This window comes from Globicephala melas, chromosome X (assembly GCF_963455315.2).
Source record: "Globicephala melas chromosome X, mGloMel1.2, whole genome shotgun sequence".
NCBI lineage: Eukaryota > Metazoa > Chordata > Mammalia > Artiodactyla > Delphinidae > Globicephala > Globicephala melas.
This window is the reverse complement of record NC_083335.1, coordinates 109,954,689-109,980,153: the sequence shown is the minus strand read 5'-3', so window position 1 is coordinate 109,980,153 and position 25,465 is coordinate 109,954,689. Positions and strand designations below refer to the sequence as shown.

Here is a 25,465-nt window from a genome sequence, read left to right as displayed (position 1 = left end):
GCCGTGTGCGTGAGTGTGTATGCACCCCCAATTTATACAAAAATCAAAAACAAAAGGGCAAACGCCATTCAATTTTCCAGCAATGCAAAATGTGATACAGTTCACCCAGAAGTTTCCAGTTTGGGTTTGTGTGTGGGGAGGGGCTCTTTCTTCTTTGCCATACCTCTCCTGTTGGTTCTTAGAATTGTTTCAGAAGACAGCAACGCATTTCCACTGGACACTTCGTGCATGGGCTTTTCTGGAGCTTTGCTGGAGAGAGGGTCCTTCTTCATCTCTTTCTTTATTTCCTGTGAGGACAGAGAAAAGGAAAACAAGATTGTAGTTTAACATTTTAGAATGTCTCTGACTATGTTAAGCTTCAGCTTTCTGGAAATGAACTATAGTGACCTCAACTCAGCATAACATTTTATTCTATTTTATTTTAACATCTTTATTGGAGTATAATTGCTTTACAATGGTGTGTTAGTTTCTGCTGTATAACAAAGTGAATCAGCTATACCTATACATATATCCCCATATCCCCTCCCTCTTGCGTCTCCCTCCCACCCTCCCTATCCCACCCCTCTAGGTGGTCACAAAGCACTGAGCCGATCTCCCTGTCAGCAAAACGTTTTTAAAACACCATTTCCTGTATGTTGTAGTTTGTTTTCCTTACATTTATTAGACAAGCACCTGGTCCTATAAAATGTAATAATGTCCAATACAATGCAACCTTCTGTGACTATGTTCATTCCAAGGGATCAAAAAGGCCACCATACAGCTCCAAATGATAGCCTGTTCTATTTTTTGAACAATGACAATCTTTGGCCAAGCAGAATCGCCCCTCAAAGGTCTTCTGGTTTCTATTCTTCCCAACAGGGGTTTAAAGAAGTATATTCCCAAATCACCATTGTGCTCACAATTATGCTAAACCCAAAAGAAGATGATTTCAGTTCATTTACAGTTACCAAGTTCCTCTGGCTTTTTAATTCCTCAGAGAGAAAAATATAAAAGATAATAAAATAAAATAAAGACGATCATTCTAAGCCAGGGGTCGGCAAACTAAGCCCGCCACATGTTTTTGTAAATAAAGTTTCATTATAACACAATCCCCTTCATTTCGTTTAGGTATTTCCTATGGCTGCTTTGATGCTACAACGGCAGAGTTGAGTAGTTGGAACAGACATCCAAGCGAAAACTACCTGGCCCTTTACAGAAAAAGTTTACACCAGGTGGTCTCTTATCAAAGCTCCATTAAGATCTGGATTTTTAAAACCTGATGCCTGATACAATTATTTCAAATTATTGATATTCGAATAATTTACATATTTTTTTCCAAAAGCATTAATAGCCGGAAATGATAGTAACTCACAAAGTGCAGATCTGGGCAGGGTGGGTTCTGGGCTTGTCTGCATCCATGATCACACTGACTTGGGAAAAAGAGAAAGCTAAGGGGCTAGAGCCAAAGCACGGCTGGGTGGCAGGAAGGACTCAAAGATGAGAGATGTGTTCTCTAGAAAGAGCCTGGCACAAGAATTGGACATGGGTCCTTCTATGAATGAACATGAAGATGGAAAATTTGGTGGGAGGCTACAATTTGGCCTGGGCAGAGGTGGAAAAAACAGAACAAAAGCTTGTCAAAACATAGCCACCGCCTGGCAGCTTCCTACACACCCGAGCGTTAGTTACCGTATCCAATTCCCCGATTGCTGGCTCTGTTCACAACAGCCTCGCCCTCTCTCCCTCATGAGGGCCTCACCGGAAACCAGCAACTGCGGTTGGTGCTCTGCTGGGTTGAGAGTTTCAGCTGGCGGCTCAGGCCAACCCAGCACAAAGCAGTGTGCATGCGTGTGTGTGTACACGCACTCCCACCTCAGCAGCCCCGGCACCTGCTAGAACAGCAGTTGCTGGGGGTTTCTGCAGCCTCACAGGCAGATGGCATCAGGGGACAATCTGCAAACATTGCCAGCCTGAGCCGCATGAAAGGATGCTTTCTTAGTGATGGCTGCCAGCCTGCTATGGCTCTAGAAGTAAACAAGGCACCACAGGGCCTCATTCCCCAATCGTTGCTTCTTTGGGGGTAGAGAAGTTGCTCAAACATCACTCTCCACTGTAGGGCGGGTATGACTGTGCAAACACAAATTTCCCACCTAGACACAACATAACGCAGTGATACAACATCCAATTTTGCCAAGGAGTAATTCAGAGAAATTCAGTGGGTTGCAGGTGACATGGTAAGCACTTGCTTAGCACTAACCACGATGCAGTTAGGCAGGGGTGAGGGGGTGCAGATGTTTGACAGACTACGGTAGTCACTGGAGAAGGCCTGAGAAGCTATGGTTGCCAAGAATGTTCACACCCAAGGCTTCAGAGCAGCAACCCGTGAGCTTTGAAGGACTGATCTCATCATGCAGGTGCTTAAGGGCTGAGAAACGAGCAACAGGAGAGAGGTTGCTTCATAAGTTTCAGATTCTGTTGTCCCTCCAATGATTGTTCCCATTTGCCAGATACGTAAGCCTCATGATGACCTAATTTCTTAAGTTGCTTGTTAGATTCAAGCAGGGAGGAGAAAACTTAAAATATGCCCTGCATTTTTCCAAAGACACCAATCAGACATGTAGGCATGGCGGTGCATCCTGGACTCTCCATCTGCCCAACACCCAGGTACACCAGGCTCAACGCAGTCCCACCCAAACCCAACATCGTCCCTCCAACCGGCCCCTTCTCTGGGAGAGACGGGAGCTATCTTGCTTGACAGCCCATCATCAACCCACTTACCCAGGCTGGAAAACTCAGCGTTAACCTTCGTATCTAACCAGCCACCCAGTTGGGCTCTATCTACTTCCTCAATCTGTTTCTCTCCTTCCTCCCAAGCTGCCTTAAAAACATGAATACCAGGCAAGGAACCTGAATAGATATTTCTCCAAAGAAAATAGACAAATGGCCAGTAAGCACACGCCAAGATGCTCAAATCATAATTCACTAGGGAAATGCAAATCAAAACCGCAACGATATACCCCTTCATTCCCACTAAGATGGCTAGGTTTTTTGGGGTTTTTTTCTAAAGGAAAACAAGTGTTGATGAGGACGTGGGGAAACTGGAACCCTTGTACATTGCTGGTGGGAATGTAAAATGGTGCAGTCACTGTGGAAAACAGTATGATGGTTCCTCAAAAAGTTAAACACAGAATTACTGTATGACCCAGCAATTCCACTCCCAGGTATATACCCCAAAGAGTTGAAAGCAGGACCTAAACAGATACTTGTATGCCAACATTTACTGCAGCATTATTCACAGTAGCCAAAAAGTAGAAACAACCCAAGTGTCCATCAACAGACGAACAGATAAACAAGATGTGGTATATACATACAATAGAATATTGTTCAGCCTTAAAAAGGAATAAAATTTTGATAATGCTACAACATGAATGAACCTAGAAAACATCATGCTAAGTGAAATAAACCAGACACAAAAGGACAAATATTGTCTTATTGCACGTATATGAGGCACCTAGAATAGGCAAAATCATAGAAGCAGAAATTGACTAGAGGTTACCAGGGAGTAAGGGGATGGGGGGATGAGAGTTAATGTTTAATGGTTATGGAGTTTCTGTTTGGGGTGATGAAAAATTTTGGAAACAGACAGTGGTGACGGTTGCACAACATTGTGAATGTAATTAATGCCACTGAACTGTACTTTTAAATGGTTAAAATGGCAAATTTTATGTTATAGATATATTTTTACCACAGTAAAAAATACACATGAATACCAGCTTACATTTGAGAGCTTGCCATGTGCCAAAGCTTCCTCTAAGAGCTGCACCTGGATTGCAACTTTTAACCTGCAATAACAGCCCTATTCACAGATGCACACGCCAAGTCACAGAGAGCTAAGGAAATCTGTCCGAGGTCAAACAAGTAGGTGCCAGAATTGGAACTCAACCTGTCTAGCTTCAGAGCTCATCTCTTAACCACTCTTCCCCCCAAGTCCTGCCTGCCTCCAGTCCCTCCCCTCCCCTCTCAACCTCCACACTGCCTCAAGGGACACTTTCCTAAAACAATTGTCTGCTCTTGTCACTTTCCTACTGAAACCCTCCAGTTACTTCCAAAAGACCACAGGGCAAGCTCTTTCCTTCAAAAAGTTTTCAAATTGCACAGCAAGCCACATGTCCCTGTGTACTCACTTCTGGCTCAAACTATCTGACATACATGCTGACCCCAGGGTACCAATTACCATGCAAATGCAAGGTAGGAGTGCATTTTTTGAACACCCTGATGTTCATAGACATCTGATGTCATGGACTCCTATTGGTAGGCTCCAAAAATAGGTGACGATGCCGGTAATGACACAACCTTACACTCGCAAGGCCTTATATAAATTAAAGTGCTTTAACAGATCTTTTTTCGCCTGCTCCTCACGATAACATTTTCATTTTGTTACTGAAAGAAATCCTGTTTTTTCTAGACTGATATATTTTTTCAGACAAGAATCATGAGACTCAGTCAGAGAGGATGCAAGACCATCAAAAGGCTACAAGGCTAGTAGGGGGCAGGGCAGGCCGTGGGATCCAGCTGCAGGCCTTCTAGGCAGAGCTCTCTTGCTTACACCTCACCTCCCAGGAAGAACTAGTGTCATGGCTATAGCAGGGACAGTCAAAATCACCCCACTGGTGGCTCCAGTGGAAAATTTCACTTTCCTCCACATCTAAAGAATCTGATTTATTGCTTTATCCATAAGCCCACAAGTACAAAGGCTGAAATCCTTGAAGACCCTTATCATCCACACAAAAAAGCTCTTTGCTGCAAAAGAGGGTGGACTTGGCAGTGCACTAACTCCTGCCTGCCTACAGCTGCCAGCATCCCTGTCCCTGGAGCTCTCCGAGGTTCTGATCCAGGTCATGGGACTCTATAGACTTCCTGGGTATGAGCATTCCTTGCCCCCAACCCTCAGTCTCAGCTTTCTAACCACAAGGCCTAGACTTTTAACCATTTGTTAAGAACATGGATCCTACTATCTCACTGGTAGAGACTACACCCTGGACCAGAGCTGTGGGCCAAGGGGGCTTACAGAAATTCATACCTGCCCACATATATAAATCAGCAATGATTCTACTTGCTTTAAAACACAACAGAATAGTCGGGGTATCAGCAAACCTCTTTAGGAGGTAAAGGAAACCCAGTTTATCTCAAAGCTAATGTCTTAACAATGGAAACTCGGCTTGTACAGTAAAACTGAGGCCATCAATAAACTATCGATGCTCCAATGACACTCAAGTTGTTGTTGCCAGGACCCCCCGAGGGAAAGGAGAGGAGAATTCACACCATTTCTGCTTCCCAAAGCAGAATGCTGATCAGAGTCTGAGATGGCTTACCCACATCTGGAGGCCAAGAAGCCCCAATAATGCCACTCTAGCAAAAATTCTCTGTGACACATTTAGCAGCCTGCAAACAGCAGCCTCACTGGGCAAAGGCATAATTTGTACACAACTGGAGCTCAACTAGCATCGTCTGTTTTCTGATAAGTGGAACTGCCTGGATGTGGCTGGTAGACAAGCCCAGTCAACTACCTCTTTGCCTCTCCCTCCCCCATCCATTACATACTATACAGGTGCTAGAGGGTTGGCTCAGTTGAACCTTAACTTCTTTCAATTAACCAAAATACTACACAGTAAAACATCAGTGAAGGTCTGGTCGGGGGGCCCCTCCCTCCTCTCATCCTTTAAGTTTTCTACCAACCTTGACACAAGTTAAGACAGAGGTATCACAGTGGATGGAAAGAACGCTGCTGTGAGTCAAAAAAACAGAACCAGTCCTGGCATCATCATTTATCAGGTGGGTGACCTTGCGGGCAATAGTGAAAGCCTCTAAGCAGCTCTTTTGTCATCCCTAAAAGAAGCCTAATGCTAAATGGTTTGGCACCATCATAGAGGTGTCTTCAGGATTAAAGAGTGAATTGGAGAGTAGTATACAAATTGATTACTTATTATCATTATTAATGTCATCATTAAATAGTAAGTGCTACAAAAAAAAAAGAGAGATCTACACCTAATAGCACAGATGAATGTTCACAGTCAGAATGCTGAGTGAAAGAAGCCACACCCAAGAGATCACATACTGTACAATTCCATTTATGTGAAGTTTAACAACAGGCAGAACTAATCAATGGTGAGCGATCTCAGAATAGCAGTTACCCTTGGGAAGGTACTGACTGGGAGGGGTACAAGACAACCTGCTGGGAGGATGGAAATGTTCTACAGTTTGGTCTGGGTGATGGTTTGCACAGGTGTACAAACACCTAAAAATTCATTGAGCTGTATTTCTAAGATCTCTGCGCTTCACTGTATGCTATTTCAATGTAAAAAGAACAACATAAATGCGTAAACCAGAAGAATACAGACTCTTTTCAATCAAAATGTGCTAATATTTCATCCTAGGAGGTCAAAAACCAGAAAAGCTAGTGCTTGGGTGTTTTAACATTCATCTCAGGGGGTGGAAAGCCTTCTGGGATCAATATTAAGGGGATAAATGGTCAGAACATGCCAGATGCACCCTACCAAGTAGGTGAACCAAGGGGCATCTCATCTAATTGACACAATCAGCTGAGTGGCTCGGCTCCCTCCAAGGCGCCCCTCCTCTCCACCTCAGCTGCTTTCCTCACATCTCACAATAATTCCTTGTCTCCTGCCACCAAGAATACAGGCACACAGAGCAGGCTGGTGCCACTAATACCAGGGGAGCTCGGTGATGCCCTGACCAGCAAGAAATGCTGGTCCCGGGCTTCCCTTGGCATTAGAGTGAGGCTGGGCAGGGTCCCCTAAAGCTCAGGGCTGATGCAGGGCAGGGAGAAGAGGCATCGTTTGTCAGCCTGCCCTCGCCTGCCCTCAAGCATGGTCTGTTTCTTTCTGAAGGGTAAGGTTTCCTTTAGAGCTAGATGTGGGTATGGGATCACTAGTACTAGTGCCCCCTACACTAGTTCATGGAAAATCTTTCTGCAAAATTACCACTGGCAGGAAATAAAAGGAAACAAACCCTTACCCCAAATCTACTGATCAAGAGAGTTTTGAATAGATACAGAATCCTGGAAGAGCACAGCGCCAGCCCGCCCCCGTCACACACATGCATGATATCTTTCTGCCCGCTCTGCACACAAAGGGCAAGTTTAAGAAGCAGCCACCCCATGAACATTCCCTGCTCGCAGAGACTGTGCTTTCCCAGAATTTGGCTCCCTTCACAATAGGCTAGTCAGTCTCAAAACACCTGGGAAGACACGGCAAGTATCCAGAAAGTAATAGTAGACACCAAGGGAGCTTCAGCTCTACCTGTAAGACTCCATTTCTTTAAAAAAATACATCTCATTATCACAATTTTTTTTTTTTTTTTGTGGTACGCGGGCCTCTCACTGTTGTGGCCTCTCCCGTTGCGGAGCACAGGCTCTGGACGCGCAGGCTCAGTGGCCATGGCTCACGGGCACAGCCGCTCCGCGGCATGTGGGATCTTCCCGGACCGGGGCATGAACCCGTGTCCCCTGCATCGGCAAGCGGACTCTCAACCACTGCGCCACCAGGGAAGCCCCACAATATTTTTTGAAATACCCATGCCGCTGAACCACAAAATGCGCCAAGTTCATTAGAAACAATTGCAAAGAAAATGTATATAAAATATCTGAAGTAAATATGGCAAAATATGAGGATATGATAAAGCAGAGTGGTGAACACACTGGTATTTGTTATTCACTTTCTTTTTCCAATGCTTGAAATATTTCATAACTTCCCCTGAAAAGTACATAGTGAAACCACATTGATGTCTCATATCACAATGGCTTTCTTACATTTCCAAATTTCATTGCCACTTAGAAAAGTGCTCTGAAATATCATCATAAAGACACCTAAGATATTTTCAGCTCAAAACTAATTCTTTTAAAGTAACAGGATACCTATTGTTATGTCTCTATGTAAATCTTCAACTGCATTATCTACACTATTATATATTTGTAGTATTATCTCCCAAGAATCACCAATAGCACAAGCCCAGGCAAGAGGCTCTCGACCTGCAGGATGGGAATGAATGCTGCAAAGAGCTCAGCCAGTGCTAGATTCCGGACAAATATAAGACCGGCTACCTTCACGTTCCGAAGAGATGACATAGCTTCCTGATGTAAGACACAATTACCTGCATGACAGTCAATGCCTTTATATATGCCCATGCCCTGCTAAACAGCTAGATTACCACCATTGGATCAAAGGGTATCAATACTAACCAACTGTTTGTACATGCTTTAGTGAGCACTTAATAAATATTTGTCAAATGAATGGCCAATTTCACAGAGTGTTATGGGCAAGATAGCTATCTACAGGCAAGGGGGAGTATTTTCAGTTCAGCCCAAAGCTATGACAACATGGAAATCTGAATCATCCCTACAATGATACAACTGGTGCTCACTGGATCACAATCAACTTCTCACCTAAGAGGATACAGATCTGGCTTAAGAGTGGTAGGAAGAAGATAGAGTAAGAAAATTCAGGGCTTCCCTGGTGGCACAGTGGTTGAGAGTCCACCTGCTAATGCAGGGGACACGGGTTCGTGCCCCGGTCCGGGAAGATCCTACGTGTTGCAGGGCGGCTAGGCCCGTGAGCCATGGCCACTGAGCCTGCGCGTCCGGAGCCTGTGCTCTGCAATGGGAGAGGCCACAACAGTGAGAGGCCCGCGTACAGCAAAAAGAAAAAAGAAAAGAAAAGAAAAGAAAATTCACAGAGTGCCTCATTTATTTAAACAAGCAATACCATTTCTTTTTAGACTATGAATATTAGATATTCAAAATAAATTTACTCATTTAAAAAGTAAACCTTAATAACACTAGAAGAAAACATGAGAGAAAGATTTTTACAATCTCAGAGTGGGAAAGACTCTTTGACACTGACACAGAATCCAGAAGCCACAGAAGAAAGGGTTGATGGATTACAGAAAACTATAAATACAACACAGAAAGACAGACAAGAAAGACAAGAAAGACAAAAGTCTTTATCAAGAAAGACAAAAGTCAAAGCGCGAGAATATTGCCTGTTATAAAGACAGACCTCTTTCCACAAAGTATCAGCAAAGAGATCAATAACCCAACAAAAAATAGCAAAGGACAATTCATAGAAAAAAATGACTCAAACACATGAAAAGATGCTTAACTATGCTCATAAGAGAAATGCAAATTACAGTGGGATTCATCTGACCATATCTGAGCAGTACTCACTACACAGAACAACCCTGAATCCTTTTGGCTATTTTCTTAAATGAAAATTGTAGCATTTGTACCTTCTGTGTTAGAATGTTTACACAGCACGTAGCACAATGCCTGGCATACAACTGGTACTCACACAGAGAATAAGTATGAGAGATACAGAGAACAGCAAGCACAAAACTCTCCAGAAGCTGACAGTCTACATAGGGAGGGATGTAAATAACTTGTTAATTACAAGATACCTTTTCTTCTTGATATTAAATATCATAAAGTTTCTCAATGGACCTCTCTGATACCCAGTGGATTTCTTAGCCCTACTGATATGCAAGATATAGTTTTTATCTGTCATATCGGCAACAATCAAAAAAATTGGTAATATAATGTTGGCAATGATGTAGAGAAAGATACCCACTTGTACTTTCCACTGAGCGTATAAACTGATGTATAAATTGGTACAACCTCTGTGGGAAGCAATGTGGCAATTATCTATCAAAATTTTAAATGCCTACACCTTTTGACTCAGTATTTCCACTTCTAGGAATTCAAACTGCAAATACACTTGCACATGTGCAAAGTGGCATATGTACAAGATTAATGGTTACAGCATTGCTTAACTTAGCAAAAGACTGAAAGAATGTAAACGTGTGTCAGTTAGAGAACTGGTTCCATGAATCCACACCATGCAACTCTCTCCAAGAATGAGGCTGGTCCATAAGTGCCAATAAGAATATACACTGAGACATGTTACTAGGTAAAAAGCCTAATAATGTATGCAAGCATTTGTGTGAGTTTGTATGCATGCCTCACTGTGTAATACAGAATAACAAACTGATAACTGAGGCCTTCAGAGGGGGAAACAGGGTGGCTGAGAGACAGGGAAAACATATTTTGTCCCTTTTAATTGGTACCATGTGCCTTTGTTAGCTAGACAAAATTTTAACTGACTTAAAAATTAATAATTAAAATGTGTTTAGTATTTCCCAATCATTAGACTATTGACTGCTACTTTTTCTGCAAACAAGAGATAAATTGACACTGCCCCCTAATATAATTTGATTATATCATTTCCACTGCTAATTTGAAAGATCCCAACATAACCAGTCACAGTGAGAGCAGTATATATGAACAGATACAAAGCTTTAAAGAAAGCTCTTCAGTCCACGTATTTCATCAAGAAGGGGACACAGGAAAGTTAAGATGTGAGAGAAATCATGCCAGGCCCAATAATCAATTGTTTTTTCAATTATTTCATACAAAATTCAACATTATGGAAATATAATTATAATTAATGGCATGACAATAACCGATAAAGACAAATAAAATGCATATAAAGAGGCGATATTAAATCTTTCTTGTAGTTTTATCATGGGAAGAATACATTCTGCTTTGGTGCCCAGAGTTCAAGTTACAAGAGTTAAACAGTTTGGGATTGGTTAATTATACTCAAAAAGGTTAATTAAACAATGTCAAATTGAGCTCCCCAAGGAGTGGGCACCTTCTCCATCAATCTCTTCCAGAAAAAATTTTAAATGTTTCTGATAGCATCATACCTACTCCATGAAGCAGTACTATCTGAAACACATAAATTATTGGGTGTTTTGCTAGGTAAACAGCTCGCTCTTGAAGAAAAAAAGAAGAAGGGACATCCAAGGTCCAACAGCCATTTCTTCCATCTTTTTTTCCTGTCATCTTTTTAACAGCTTTGATGATGATTAAGAGCCTGTGCGTCTGTGGCCCTTTGCTGGATTCCCGGCCACAGCACTGACCACTGTATGAGTCCCAAAGTCTCTCTCTCAGCTACTTTGTAAGTGCCTCAGGGGTAAGAAATAGGTCTCACTCATCTTTCATCCCCAGACACTCACTAAATCTTGGCCAGCAGGCACTCAATAAATGTTAGCCATTATCATTAGCTCTATATTCTTTTAACCATTATTTGAGTACCTACTGTGTGTCAGATATAAGTGAAAACAGTACATGCATCTAGCTGAATGTTAATTTTTACAGTCACAACCACTTCTAAGACTAATAATTTAATGGAAAAATACAAGGCAATCTACCTGAGAAAGACTTCAGAGTAATATCGTAAAGATGATCAAAGAACTCGGGAGGAGAATGGATGCACAGAGCAAGAAATTACAAGTTTTTAACAAAGAATTACAAAATATAAAGAAAAACCAAACAGAATTAAAGAATACAAAAACTAAAATGAAAAATACACTAGAAGGAATCAATAGTAGATTAAATGAGGCAGAAGAACAGATCAGTGAGCTAGAAGAAAGAGTGGTGGAAATCACTGCTGGTGAACAGGAAATAGAAAAAAAGAATGAAAAGAATGAGGACAGTTTAAGAGACCTCTGAGACAATATCAAGCACACTAATATTCACATTATAGGGATCCCAGAAGGGTAAGAGACAGAGAAAGGGCCTGAGAAAATATTTGAAGAGATAATAGCTGAAAACGTCCATAACCTGGAGAAGGAAACAGTCACCCAAGGCCAGGAAGCACAGAGTCCCATACAGGATTAACCCACCAAGGAATACACCACGACACATTGTAATCAAAATAACAAACATTAAAGATAAAGAGAGAATATTAAAAGCAACAAGGGAAAGCAACAAATAACATACAAGGGAACTCCCACAAGGCTATCAGCTGATTTTTCAGCAGAAATTCTGCAGACCAGAAGGAAGTGGCACAATATACTTAAAGTGATGAAAGAGAAAAACCTACAACCAAGAATACTCTACCCAGCAAGGCTCTCATTCAGATTCGATGGAGAAATCAAAAGCTTTACAGACAAGCAAAATCTAAAAGAATCCAGCACCACCAAACCAGCTTTACAACAAATGCTAAAGGAACTTCTCTAGGCAGAAAAGAAAAGGGTACAACTAGAAACAAGAAAATTACAAAATGGAAAAGTTCACTGGTAAAGGCAAACAAACAATAAAGGTAGGATATTATGCACACACAAAGCTAGTAGGCAGGTTAAAAGACAAAAGTAGTAAAATCATGTGTATCCACAATAAGCAGTTAAGGGATACACAGAACAATTACATGTAAAATATAAAATCAAAAAAAGTAATCGTGAGGGGAGGAGAGTACAAATGCAGGGTATCTAAAAGGTCTCAGAAATTAAGAGATCAACAACTTAAAACTAGTGCATAAAAATATAGACTCCTATACAAAAACCTCATGGTAACTGCAAAACAAAAATCTATAATAGATGTGCACACAAAAAAGAAAGAGGAATCCAAATATAACAGTAAAGATAGTCATCAAGTCACAAGGGAAGAGAACAAAAAAAAAGAGGGGGGGAAAAAGACCTACAAAAACAAATCCAAAACAATTAACAAAATGGCAATAGGAACATACATATCGATAATTACCTTAAAAGTAAATGGCCTAATTGCTCCAACCCAAAGGCACAGACTGGCTGAATGGATACAAAAACAAGACCCATATATTTGCTGCCTACAAGAGACTCACTTCAGATCTAGAGACACATACAGACTGAAGTGACGGGATGGAAAAAGATATTGCATGCAAATAGAAGTCAAAAGAAAGCTGGAGTAGGAATACTTATATCAGACAAAACAGACTTTAAAATAAAGACTGTTACAAGAGACAAAGAAGGATGGTAGATAATGGTCCAGAGAGAAAATCAATAAGGAAACACAGGCCTTAAATGACACATTAGACCATATGGACTTAATTCATATTTATAGAGTATTTCATCCTAAAGCAGCAGAATACACATTATTTTCAAGTGCACATGGAACATTCTCCAGGATAGATCACATGCTGGGCCACAAAGCAAGCCTTGGTAAATTTAAGAAAACTGAAATCATATCAGCAAAAAAAAGCATGCTTTTATCAGCAAAACAGCACCTTTGCAGACCACAACGCTATGAGGCTAGAAATCAACTACAAGAAAAAAACTGCAAAAAACACAAACATGTGGAGGCTAAACAGTATGCTACTAAACAACCAATGGATCACTGAAGAAATCAAAGAGGGATTCAAAAAAATATGTAGAGACAAATGAAAATGAAAACACAATGATCCAAACTCTATGGGACACAGCAAAAGCAGTTCTAAGAGGGAAGTTTATAGCAAAACAAGCTTACCTCATAAACAACAAAAATCTCCAATAAACAACCTAACCTTATACCTAAAGCAACTAGAGAAAGAAGAACGAACAAAACCCAAAGTTAGTGGAAGGAAAGAAATCATAAAGATCAGAACAGAAATAAATGAAATAGAGAGTTTAAAAACAATAGAAAAGATCAATGAAACTAAAAGCTGGTTCTCTGAAAAGATAAACAAAATTGATAACCTTTAGCCAGACTCATCAAGAAAAAAAGAGGGAAAGGGCACAAATAAATAAAATAAGAAATGAAAAAGAAATTACAACCAACGTCACAGAAATTCAAAGGATCATAAGAGACTACTTCGAGCAACTATATGCCAATAAAATGGATAACCTAGAAGAAATGGTCAAATTCTTGGAAAGGTATGATCTCCCAAGACTGAACCAGGAAGAAATAGAAAATATGAACAGACCAATTACCAGTACTGAAATTGAATCAGGAATTTTAAAACTCCCAACAAGCAAAAGTCCAGGACCAGATGGCTTCACCGGTGAATTCTACCAAACATTTAGAGAAGAGTTAAAATCTATCCTTCCTAGACTATTGCAAAAAATTGCAGAGGAAGGAACACTTCTCAACTCATTCTATGAAGCCACCATCACAGTGATACCAAAACCAGACAAAGATATCACACACACACAAAAAGAAAATTACAGGCCAATATCACTGATGAACACAGATGCAAAAATCCTCAACAAAGTACTAGCAAACTGACTCCAACAATACACGTAAAGGATCATACACCATGATCAAGTGGGATTTATTCCAGGGATGCAAGGATTTTTCAGTATCCACAAATCAATCTATGTGATACACCACATTAACAAACTGAAGAGCAAAAACCATATCATCTCAATAGATGCAGAAAAAGCTCTTGATAAAATTCAACATCCGCTTATGATTAAAAACTCTTCAGAAAGTGGGCATAGAGGGAACATACCTCAACATAATAAAGGCCATAAATGACAAACCTACAGCTAACATCATACTCAATGGTGAAAAGCTGAAAGCATTTCCTCTAAGATCAGGAACAAGATGCCCACTCTCACCACTTTTATGCAACATGGTTTTGGAAGTCCTAGCCACAGCAATCAGAGAAGAAAAAGAAATAAAAGGAATCCAAATTGGAAAAGAAGTAAAACTGTCACTGTTTGCAGATAACATGGTGCTGTACATGGGAAATCCTAAAGACAGTACCAGAAAACTACTAGAGCTCATCAATGAATTCAGTAAAGTTTCCTGGAGTAATGGAAATAAAAACAAAAATAAACAAACGGGACTGAATTAAACTTAAAAGCTTTTGCACAGCAAAGGAAACTATAAACAAAACGAAAAGACAACCTATGGACAGGGAGAAAATATTTGCAGACAATGTTACCGACAAGGGATTAATTTCCAACATATACAAACAGATCATACACTTTAATATCAAAAAAGTAAACAACCCAATCTAAAAATGGGCAGAAGACCTAAATAGACATTTCTCCAAAGAAGACATACAGATGATCAACAGGCACATGAAAAGATTCTCAATAGGGACTTCCCTGGTGGCACAGTGGTTAAGAATCCGCTTGCCAATGCAGGGGACATAGGTTTGAGCCCTGGTCCGGGAAGATCCCACATTCCACGGAGCAACTAAGCCCGCACGCCACAACTACTGAGCCTGTGCTCTAGAGCCCGTGAACCACAACTACTGAAGCCCGTGTGCCTAGAGCCCGTGCTCTGCAACAAGAGGAGCCACCGCAATGAGAAGCCTGCGCACCACAAGGAAGAGTAGCCCCCGCTCGCTGCAACTAGAGAAAGCCTGCACAGCAATGAAGACCCAACGCAGCCAAAAATTAATTAATTAATTTAAAAAAAGATTCTCAATATCGCTAATTATTTGAGAAATGCAGATCAAAACTACAATGAGGTATCACCTCGCACCAGTCAGAACGGTCATCAGTTAAAAAGTCTACAAATAACAAATGCCTGGAGAGGGTGTGGAGAAAAAGGAATCCTCCTATGCTCTTGGTGGTAATGTAAACTGGTGCAGCCACTATGGAGAACAGTATGGAGGTTCCTTAAAAAACTAAAAATAGAGCTACCATATGATTCTGCAATCCCACTCCTGGGCATATATCCAAAGAAAACTCTAATTCAAAAAGATACATGCACCCCAATGTTCGTAGCAGCACTGTTTACAATAGCCAAGACATGGAAGCAACCTAAATGTCCATCAACAGATGAATGGGTAAAGAAGATATGGTATATACGGTGTAAGATACACACCATCTCTTCTCTACCATATCTACAATATTCCATTGTGTGTGTGTGTGTGTGTGTACACACACACACACACACACACACACACACACACACAATGGAATATTACTTACTCATAAAAAAGAATGAAATAATGCCATTAGCAGCAACATGGATGGACCTAGAGATTATCATATTAGTGAAGTGAGTCTTAAACATAAGACCTGATACCATAAAACTCCTAGAAGAAAATGTAGGGAAGAAAATCATCAATACTGGTCTTGGCAATAATTTGGGTACAAACAACTAAAGAAAAAAAATGGGACTACCGCTCAAAAGTTTCTGCAATGCAAAAGGAACAATTAACAAAATCAAAAGACAATCTACATAATGGGAGAAAAATTCTGCAAACCATATATTAGATAAGGGGTTAATCTCCAAAATATATGGAGAACTCAGTCAACTCAAAAAAAGAATCTGATTTTAAAATGGACAGAAGAACTAAACAGACATATCTCCAAAGAGGACAACAAAATGGCCAACAGACACATGAAAAGATGCTTAACATAGGGGAAATGCAAATCAAAACCACAATGAGATACCACCTCACACCTGTCAAAATGGCTATCATCAAGAAGACAAGGGACAACAGGTGCTGGCGAGGATGTGGTAAAAAGGGAACTCTCATACACTGTTGGTGAGAATCTAAAGTTGGTCCAACCACTATGGAAAACAATATGGAGGTTCCTCAAAAAATTAAAAATAGATCTACCATATGATTCAGCAATTCTACTTCTGGGCATATACCCAAAAGAAATGAAAACAGGATTTCAAGAGATATATTCACTCCCATGTTTATCACAGCATTATTCACAATAGCCAAGATTACAGAAACAACCAAAATGCCCATTAGTAGATGAATGGATAAAAACTATGTGGTGCATATACAATGGAATATTATTCTGCCACGAGAAAGGAAGCTATCCTGCCATTTGCAACAAGATGGATAGACCTTGAGCACGTGATGCTAAGCGAGATAAGTCAGACAAAGACAAATACTGTATGATATCACTTATATGTGGAATCTAAAAATTCAACAAGGTCCTAAAGCACAGGGAACTATATTCACTCTCCTGGGATAAACCATAACGGAAAAGAACATATAAAGAATGTACATATGCGTATAACTGAGTCATTTTGCTATACAGCAGGAATTAACATTATATTGTAAATTAACTATACTTCAATAAAAAATAAATTAAAAAATAAAAAGTTAAACTTATAAAAAACAGAGAGTAAAATGATGCTTGCCAGGGGATAGGGGGTAGTGATAAGAGTGACAGTGTTTAAGGGTACAAATTTGTAATGAGAAGTAAATAAGCCATAGAGACCTAATCCATAGTATAATGAATACAGACAATAATACTGTACTATAATTATGTAATGTGAAAAATATCGCTACACTGGCCGCCATATTACAATACACAAATGTATCAAAGTAACACGTTGTACACCTTAAACTTACAGAATGTTACACACCAAATTTATTCAATTTTTAAAAGGGGAAGTGCTGGGTGAGGACTGATTACCGGGCAGTCCTCTAGCCAAGCCTGACAGTTACAGCACGCTCCGCCCACAAACCGTGTACATTCCTAATGCTTCCCTTCCCTTGCTCCAAAAGGTCAACTTCCATAAACTGCCATTTAAAAGAGGAGAGACAAGGAAAATGACCATAGAGTAAACTTCCAGAAGGGACTAGTGTGAGAGCCAACGATTTGAAAGCCACTCCCAAGTAAAGAAATCCTTGAATTTTTACCAACAAAAAAGCACCTGTTTACTGGTTGTTGAAAGATTGTTTACACACATTTCCATCCAGGATCACTCGATTGTCAAGAATACATTATTCCAAGCCTGTGACAATACAATGTCATTTCTTGCTCATTTCCTGATTAAAGCTTTTAGACAGCTGGGCATTCTCATTTCTCAGAGCTGTAGGGAGCTATGCAAATTTCCATGCAGCAACTCCAAGATCATTAATCTAAGGAAAGCATGTGCCAACAGAATACCAGATTTTATGTTGTTTCAGTAAAGAGGAGGAGGGGCAGGTTAATCTAATTACCCTGTGTGTGGTCACCTGACTGTGGTTAACAAAAAGATCAAATGCTAAACTGTACAATCAGCAGAAAACTGCTAAGTAATGAGGCATTTCATATTACAAAAGGAGTGGGAAGAGGGGGGTGAAATTCTTACATTTCTTGGAAACAGATACTGTAGCAATAAAAATAATCATACCAAGCTTACAGGAATGATAGGTGGAGCATTTTAATTATCACAAGGAGTTAGAAGCATAACTATAAATCAGTCTCTCTCTCTCTCTCTCTCCCACCCCCCCCACACACGCACGCACACACGCACATGCACGCGCACATGTGCACATGGCACACACAGTCAGTAAGACTGGAAGATACTTCTAGCAAAGGATGGCTAACTAGGGCCGAAGTCCTCAGCAATGAGAAACAGGCGGGCACTCATAATTAGACTCACTGTACAGCCATGACCACGCATTTGGCACTCAGGCCCCACTACTGATACTTCTCTTTCCATTAAGGAGCAGCTGGGCTTGGAAAGGTAGCGGCACTGGCTCAGGAAGCTGACACTTCAGCTCAAGTTCTGGCTCTGACACTGCCGAGGGCGTACTTTTGGTGCCTCACTTCTGTTAGCTGTCAAATGGGAGATTAAAATATTCTGAAGATCAAATGAGATCTTGTGGATAAAGGCACAGCCTCTGGGTCCCAAGGTTGCAGGCCCTGATTATCAGCAGGAGAGGGAACCCCACCCACCAACCTGTACAGGGCCAGGTACTGAGGGGTGATGAGTATTAAAAGGGAAAAACTTCCTAGTATAACAAATCCTAAGTGCGGCTGGTCTGGCAGAACTCTCAAAAATGTATTTCCGGGCTTCCCTGGTGGCGCAGTGGTTAAGAATCTGCCTGCCAATGCAGGGGACAGCGGTTTGATTCCTGGTCCAGGAAGATCCCACATGCCACGGAGCAACTAAGCCCATGTGCCACAGCTACTGAGCCTGTGCACCACAACTACTGAGCCTGTGCCCTAGAGCCTGCACGCTGCAACCACTGAGCCCACGTGCCACAACTACTGAAGCCCGCGTGCCTAAGCCCGCGCTCCTCAACAAGAGAAGCCAATGCAATGAGAAGCCCATGCACCGCAACGAAGAGTAGCCCCCGCTGGCAGCAATTAGAGAAAAGCCCACGCACAGCAACGAAGACCCAACACAGCCAAAAATAAATAAAATTTTTTAAAAAATTTTTTTAATGTACTTCCATGTGCTCTCTCTCAGAAAGCTATTAGGAAGTGTGTTCTACCAAATCAAGCGAGTAAAATGAGAGAGAGAAGGATCCACGACCCAGGGTAGGCAGTAATGAGGGAGAGGTGATGGGGACTTCCTGGCTGACCACCAGGCAGCAGCTTCAAGAGCGAGCAGTTCAACTGGAAGGCACTGGTACTTTTCCAGGCAGGGGAGGGGAGGAGGGAGGAGTAGAGGGATGGAGTGAGGCGGTGAGGGAGAGAGGAGAGACAGAGGGCGAGAGGGACTAAGAGGCATTTCATAGAACTGTTCCGTTCAAGGTATGAGAAGATTTGGATATCCTAGGACAACTCAACAAACAAACAAACAAAATTATTATCTCTAGGGAAAATGAAAAGTTATGTAGGGAAATTAATTACAGTATATTCATGCTTCAATAAATGTCACCATCGCTATAGTAATGAAAACATTAAATAGAGATTAAACCAAAACCTACGATATGAGCACATACAAGGAGGATGGCATATGGGGGTGGTGGTGAAAGAGCTAAATTCTTCAACTACCATCATACGTAACAGATAATGTCTTAAAACTGACAAAGCAAGAGATAGCAGCACTTGCCTATAATTTAGAAGTAGAGCAGCAAATACTAGAAACAACAGCTTGAACTGAAAAGTGATTGTCTGTTAAAAGTAAGACAAGGACATGAGAAGGGACAAGGAGCTGCTGTTTACTCAAATAGGAGTTTTAAAGCATATACACACACACATAAACACACACGTATATATTATACACAAAGATTATACATATACATTATATATACCATATAACTTTGATTAAAAAGTTAACAATTTTAGAGGCATACATGCTTGTCTCCCCAAAATAAATCAAACAGTAAAAGAGGGTATAAAGCAAAAGGTAAAGGTATACCCATTCCCTCGAAAAATCTCATTCCTCCTCCCCTAGTTACCATTAATGAGTAGTGTGTGTGTGTGTGTGTGTGTGTGTGTGTGTGTGTCCCCAGGTGCATCCATACTTGTTTTTAACACAAATGGACTCATACAATATGCAGTGTTTCCTTTGTTGAAGCACCACAGAATCCAACTCTAGAGTATACCAGTATCAGAGCAGACGATCTGGCTGTGAGGGAAAGGAGATTACAGAACATGGAAGTCTGACCAATCAGAAACACCCAGATTAAAGGGCGCTAAATCAGAGCTGGGAGCAAGGGGAACCTGGGGAAATGAGAGGGTGGGAAATCAGAGGGCAGACACCTCCTTGGGGACATGCGGACACTGCCTCTGCCTTCCACTCCCCCAGATGGACGCATGGGGAGCCACGTGTTTGTCACCATACCATAAACAGAAGTACACCCACTGTCACCACTGGCTCTCTGGCACACTGATGGAGAAAAAGACTTGTGGCACATCAAACTTCGGCTGTTTCTGAGGTCTGGCAGAATCTCCACTGCCACGTATGCCATGGGGACTCAGGGGGTAGAGACTGGAGCATAAAATATACACCTCACATCAATATATACCTCATCTGCTCCTGCCCTGAGGCCATCCCCCTTCTGCTAAGGTTCTGTATCTTTGGCTGGTTAAATGGATAACTTAGTTGAACCAGGGGCTGAAGACAGTCCTCTTTCCTCCAGGATATAACCCACATAAAACCATGCAGTTGTCTCCAGTCTTCAGCAATTACAAACAATACTACGTCAAGCATCACTGTGTCTGTAACTTTGCACACGTACACAAGTGTAATTAGGGACAAATTCCCAAAAAGTGAAAGCTCTGGGTCAAACATTTGGTGCATCCTTACTTTTAACAGATAAATTAAAACTGGCCTCCAAACACTTTGTCTCAATTACACTCCCAACAATAGCATGAAAGAGTGCTGGTTTCTCCATATTGGGTATCTTTAAACTTCTTAATGTTTGCCAGTGTGTTAAGAGAAAATGATATTTAATTTACATTTCTTTAATTAGTAAAAATAAGGTTGATCAGCTCTTCATATGCTTACCATCCATTTGACTTTCTTTTCCTGTGATCTCCTAGATTTAACTCTATGGCATCCAGGACACAGTAACAAGAATAGAAGGGCATGCAACATCACTTTTAAATCCTTTTGCCAAGGTTATTAAGTCCCAACTATGTGCCAGGCCCTTCATCATGCAGTGGGGTTCAAGATGGCCCCTGATCTCCAGGGCCTTACCACCTAGCAAGGCTGGAACCCCAAATGGAGTGGGCATGCACACCAGCTCTTAATCACCGGGTGACCTCAAACGAGGTACTAACCTCCCTGAACTGAATAGTCCTTGTACTATTTTCTTACCAACAAAGTGAATTTATTCTCTTAAAGTTCTGGAGGTCAAAAGTCGAGAAACTGTCTCACTGGGCTAAAATCGAAGTGCTGGCAGGGCCGAGTTCCTTCTGGAAGCTCTAGGGGAGATGGTTGCCGTGCCTTTCCTTTCCCAGCTTCTCGGGGTGGCCGGCATCCCTTGCCTTATAGCCCCTTCCTCCACCTTCAAGGCCAGCAGTGTAGAACTGTCAAAGCTCTTTCTTTCTGATCTCTGCTTCCATCGTCACAGACACTGATCCTCCCACTTCCCTCTGTTTTTTGAAATTTTAGTTGTGGTCAATTACACATAACAAAATTTACCACCTTAACCATTTCTAAGCGTACAGTTCAGTAGAGCTAAGTACGTTCACATGGTGTGCAACCAGTCTCCAGAATTTTTTCATCTTGCAAAACTGAAACTCTGTACCCACTAAACAACAACTCCCCACTCTACCCTCCCCCAGCTCCTGGTAACCACTGTTCTACTTTCTGTCTTTAGGAGTTTGACTACTTTAGATACCTCATATAAATAAAATCATACAGTATTTATCTTTTTGTGACGGGTTTACTTCACTTAGCAAAATGTCCTCAGGGTTCAACCACATTGTAGCACGTGTCTTCTTCTGAATAGTATTCTATTGTATGGATATACCACATTTTGTTTATTCATGTATCCATTGATGGACATTTGAGTTGCTTTCACCTTTTGGCTATTGTGAATAATGTTACTACGAACATGGGTATACAATATGTTTTTGAGACCCTGCTTTCGATAATTTTGGATGTATACCCAGAAGCAGAATTGCTGGATCATACGGTAATTCTATTTTTAATTTTTTGAGGAACCGCCATACTGTTTTCCATATTTACTGCACCATTTTACATTCCCACCGACAGTTCACAAGGGTTCCAATTTTTCCACATCCTCACTGGTTCTTGTTACTTTTTTGTATAGCAGTCATTCTAATGGGTGTGAGGTTTTGATATGCATTTCCCTAATGATTAGTGGTGTCAAGCATCTTTTCATATGCTTATTGACCAACTGTAAATCCTCTTTGGAAAAATGTCCATTTAGGCCCTTTGTCCATTTTTAATCAGCCTATTTGGGGGGGAGGGGGTTGCGGTTGCTGAGTTATAAGAGTTCTTTATTATTCTGGATATTAACCCCTTACCAGACATATGATTTGCAAATCTTTTCTCCCATTTCATTTTATTTTCACTCTGTTGATTGTGTTCTTTGATGCACAGATGTTTTTAATTTTTATATAGTTCAATTTATCTATTTTTATTTTTGGTGCCTTTATGCCTCCCTCTATAAGAACCCTGGTGATTTTAATCTCCCTATCTTAAGAGCCTTCACTTAATCATAGTTGCAAAGTCCCTTTCACCACATAAGTTAACATATTCACAGGTTCTGGGGATTAGAATGTAAATGTCTTCAGGGAGCCATTATTCAGCCTATCTCATCTTTTAAATGAGAATAATGGCAGTATATAACTCAAGGGTTGTTACGACAACTAAATAAAATAATACATGAACTGAGCTTAGAACAATGCCCAGTAAATGTTAGAGGTTATTATAAAACAATACAAAGTGCTACAGGAGAGTAAGGGTAGGGTAAGAATAGAAGCTGGGGCCATTCATTCTGCCTGGGGAGAATGAAATGCCTTCCCAAAAGGAATAACATACCAATTTGGTGATAAGAAATGAGTAGGATTTGGAGGGTCTGAAAAGGGAGGCCAAAAGGGAACATTCTGAACTTTCTTCCACATTCTTACACTGGCATTAACATCTCAGAAATCTTGTTTCTTTCCCAAGAAGCCACATCTGCTTTCAGACAGGAGCTACACGGTGATTGATATACATATATATGTATATGTATATATACTTTTTAATTTACTTATTTATTAGGAAACACAGCTGAATTTCTGAGTCTCTCTTTAATAAACAACTCACAAACTTTTTCCCAGCAAACTATTTTTAGAGTAGAAAGGGAGTTTTTTTAAAGGATCGGCAGCAGCTCATATTTATAAAATTTGTCCTTAAAGCTTAAAAATTGATCTAAAAATTTGGTGACAGCCCTGCCCCACCCTCATCCCTCAACACCAGAAAGGCAGGCACAGCATGCTTGAGACTCTGGGTTTTTAAAGCTAGCCTCTGCTTGGCAGCTCTTCTCCCTGGAATGTTCACAGTAAATAGCAGGTGGATGCAACAATGAAGGAAAATAATCTCTATTGCAGTTATTCTCGTTTCTCCTTTCATACATGCTGGGAGGCTGCAATAATTAACTGGCTGAGGTGTTGAACAATTTCTCAACTTGCCCTTGTCCTCTCATGATCAACCTTCTCCCTGCCCCCACCACTGATAAGAGAAACTTAGCTTCGGTTCCAGCAGAGCTTCGGTATTTCTTCCGTGGAGGTTAATTTGCTCTGAACGCAGGGCACACTGGGGAGCCCGACAAATGAGCCGTGTGGTTTTTGGTCACACGTAGGAGACGTGTTGATAACAATGCATCGCACTTTTATCAATTTTCCAATTGACTGCAATCAAACACGAAACACATAGACACATAAAACACACATGCCACATGGTTGCAATTTATGAGATTTTTACCCAGCCACAAACACAGATGCAGAGAACTGCAGGATTTATTATCCTCCTGAGCCATCTTGTTGTTCTCCGTCCATTTGGGCCAATCAGCTATAACCATGCCAGCTCAACAATAAAAGGCACCGCCAAAAGGTTCAATACATAAAGGGCATGCTGGTGACTCTGTTTTAAGGCTCCATGATATGTTGGAGGGGAAAAAGTGCACGGTAATACGTAGGGTTCAACCAAAATTAACAGCATCATTTTATAATCATACCCCCACCTTATAAGTGAGAGATCTGAACTCAATACATGTTGTCCATGACCCCAGTAATCACTCAGAGTGAGGCTAAAATCCATCCAACGTAACTGACTCAGCCCCATAACCAAATAGCATGTATCATGGGCATTCCCAGACGCACGGAACAATTTTGGCTAGCATCTGTCTTAGAGCTCAGACAATATGAGCAAAGAACTGTGTTCTCCTTGAAGGCAAAGAAACATACAAAGTACTTATTTGTGGTGTCTATGTTCGGAAGAAACAGAATATGCTGAATTTTCAACATGAAATAGATGTTCACAATAGGAAGATTAAAATGAAGCCAAAGTGTTCCAAGACTGATACCCAATTCTGCATTTTCTGATGAGTAATCCCATGGCCTGATTTATGAGTCAACACAGGAGTACAACATTAATTATTTCAGACACTTCCAACATCCACAAAAGCCTAGATGTGACTGCTGAAGCATTCGGGTTGAAATGTCAGAGAGAACTCAGCATTTTACATCTTGTTTTCCTGTCGGCCCAAGTTCAGTACAGAGTTTGTTAATTAGTAAGATCCATGTAAAGTTTCCTATCTCGAAAATAGATAAACCTCTTGGTAAGTAAAAAGAGGCTCTCCACTCTATTTATCATTTATTTTCATTGCAAATAATCACTGCATGTTTTTGCTCCCTTTCAAATCAATATTATTGATTTAGCATCACTTGGCAAACAAACAGAAGGAAACAAAAGTCTTAACTACCTTCTAGGCAAAAACACCCAAAGCCACGGTGCTATTTGTAAGGCTGACGTTACTCATGACATAAATGCCAAAATGCACATGGGGCACTTCACGTCTTTCTCAAGTAGAAGATGTTTAATACAGTGTATGCTTGTAATAAGTCAAAAGATTGAACTCTCACATTCCAGCGTGAGCATGGAGTAATAAAGATAAACGAAACCCCTAGGAAAGTCTCCAAACAAGGCAGCCATTGGCTTTAATCTTGTCTCTAATCGATACTATGAAGCATTTCTAAACGGCAGATAAGACATACAGTATCATATAATCAGAGATCAAAATCCAGAATGTTATCCTTTCCAAGTTCTTAGTTGAAGTCCAACTATGATAATAATCACAGCCCACAATCCTCCTCGCCCACTTAAAATGTAAACAAACAGTATAGACCAAGGGTTATGACCCTGGGATTCATGGACAAACATCTAAATGTTAAAATGGGCAAAAGTTATGAAAAACAGTTCACCAGAGAAGAACTACATATGGTCAACAGACATATGAAAATATCAACTTAGTAGTAGCCAGAGATGCAAATATCAAACAATGAGATA

The 25,465-nt window shown here is 40.8% G+C and overlaps 1 protein-coding gene across 10 annotated transcripts in view; it reads right to left on the bottom strand.

The window, feature by feature from the left end:
- SH3KBP1 (SH3 domain containing kinase binding protein 1) overlaps positions 1-25,465 on the bottom strand; it is a 345,587-nt gene that overhangs the window by 209,356 nt on the left and 110,766 nt on the right. For all 10 annotated transcript variants that reach the window (XM_060292550.2, XM_070044699.1, XM_060292553.2 and 7 more), the window contains one exon: positions 164-287. In XM_060292550.2, coding sequence (XP_060148533.1) covers positions 164-287 — 124 coding nt within the window. The remainder of the gene's footprint in view (positions 1-163; positions 288-25,465) is intronic.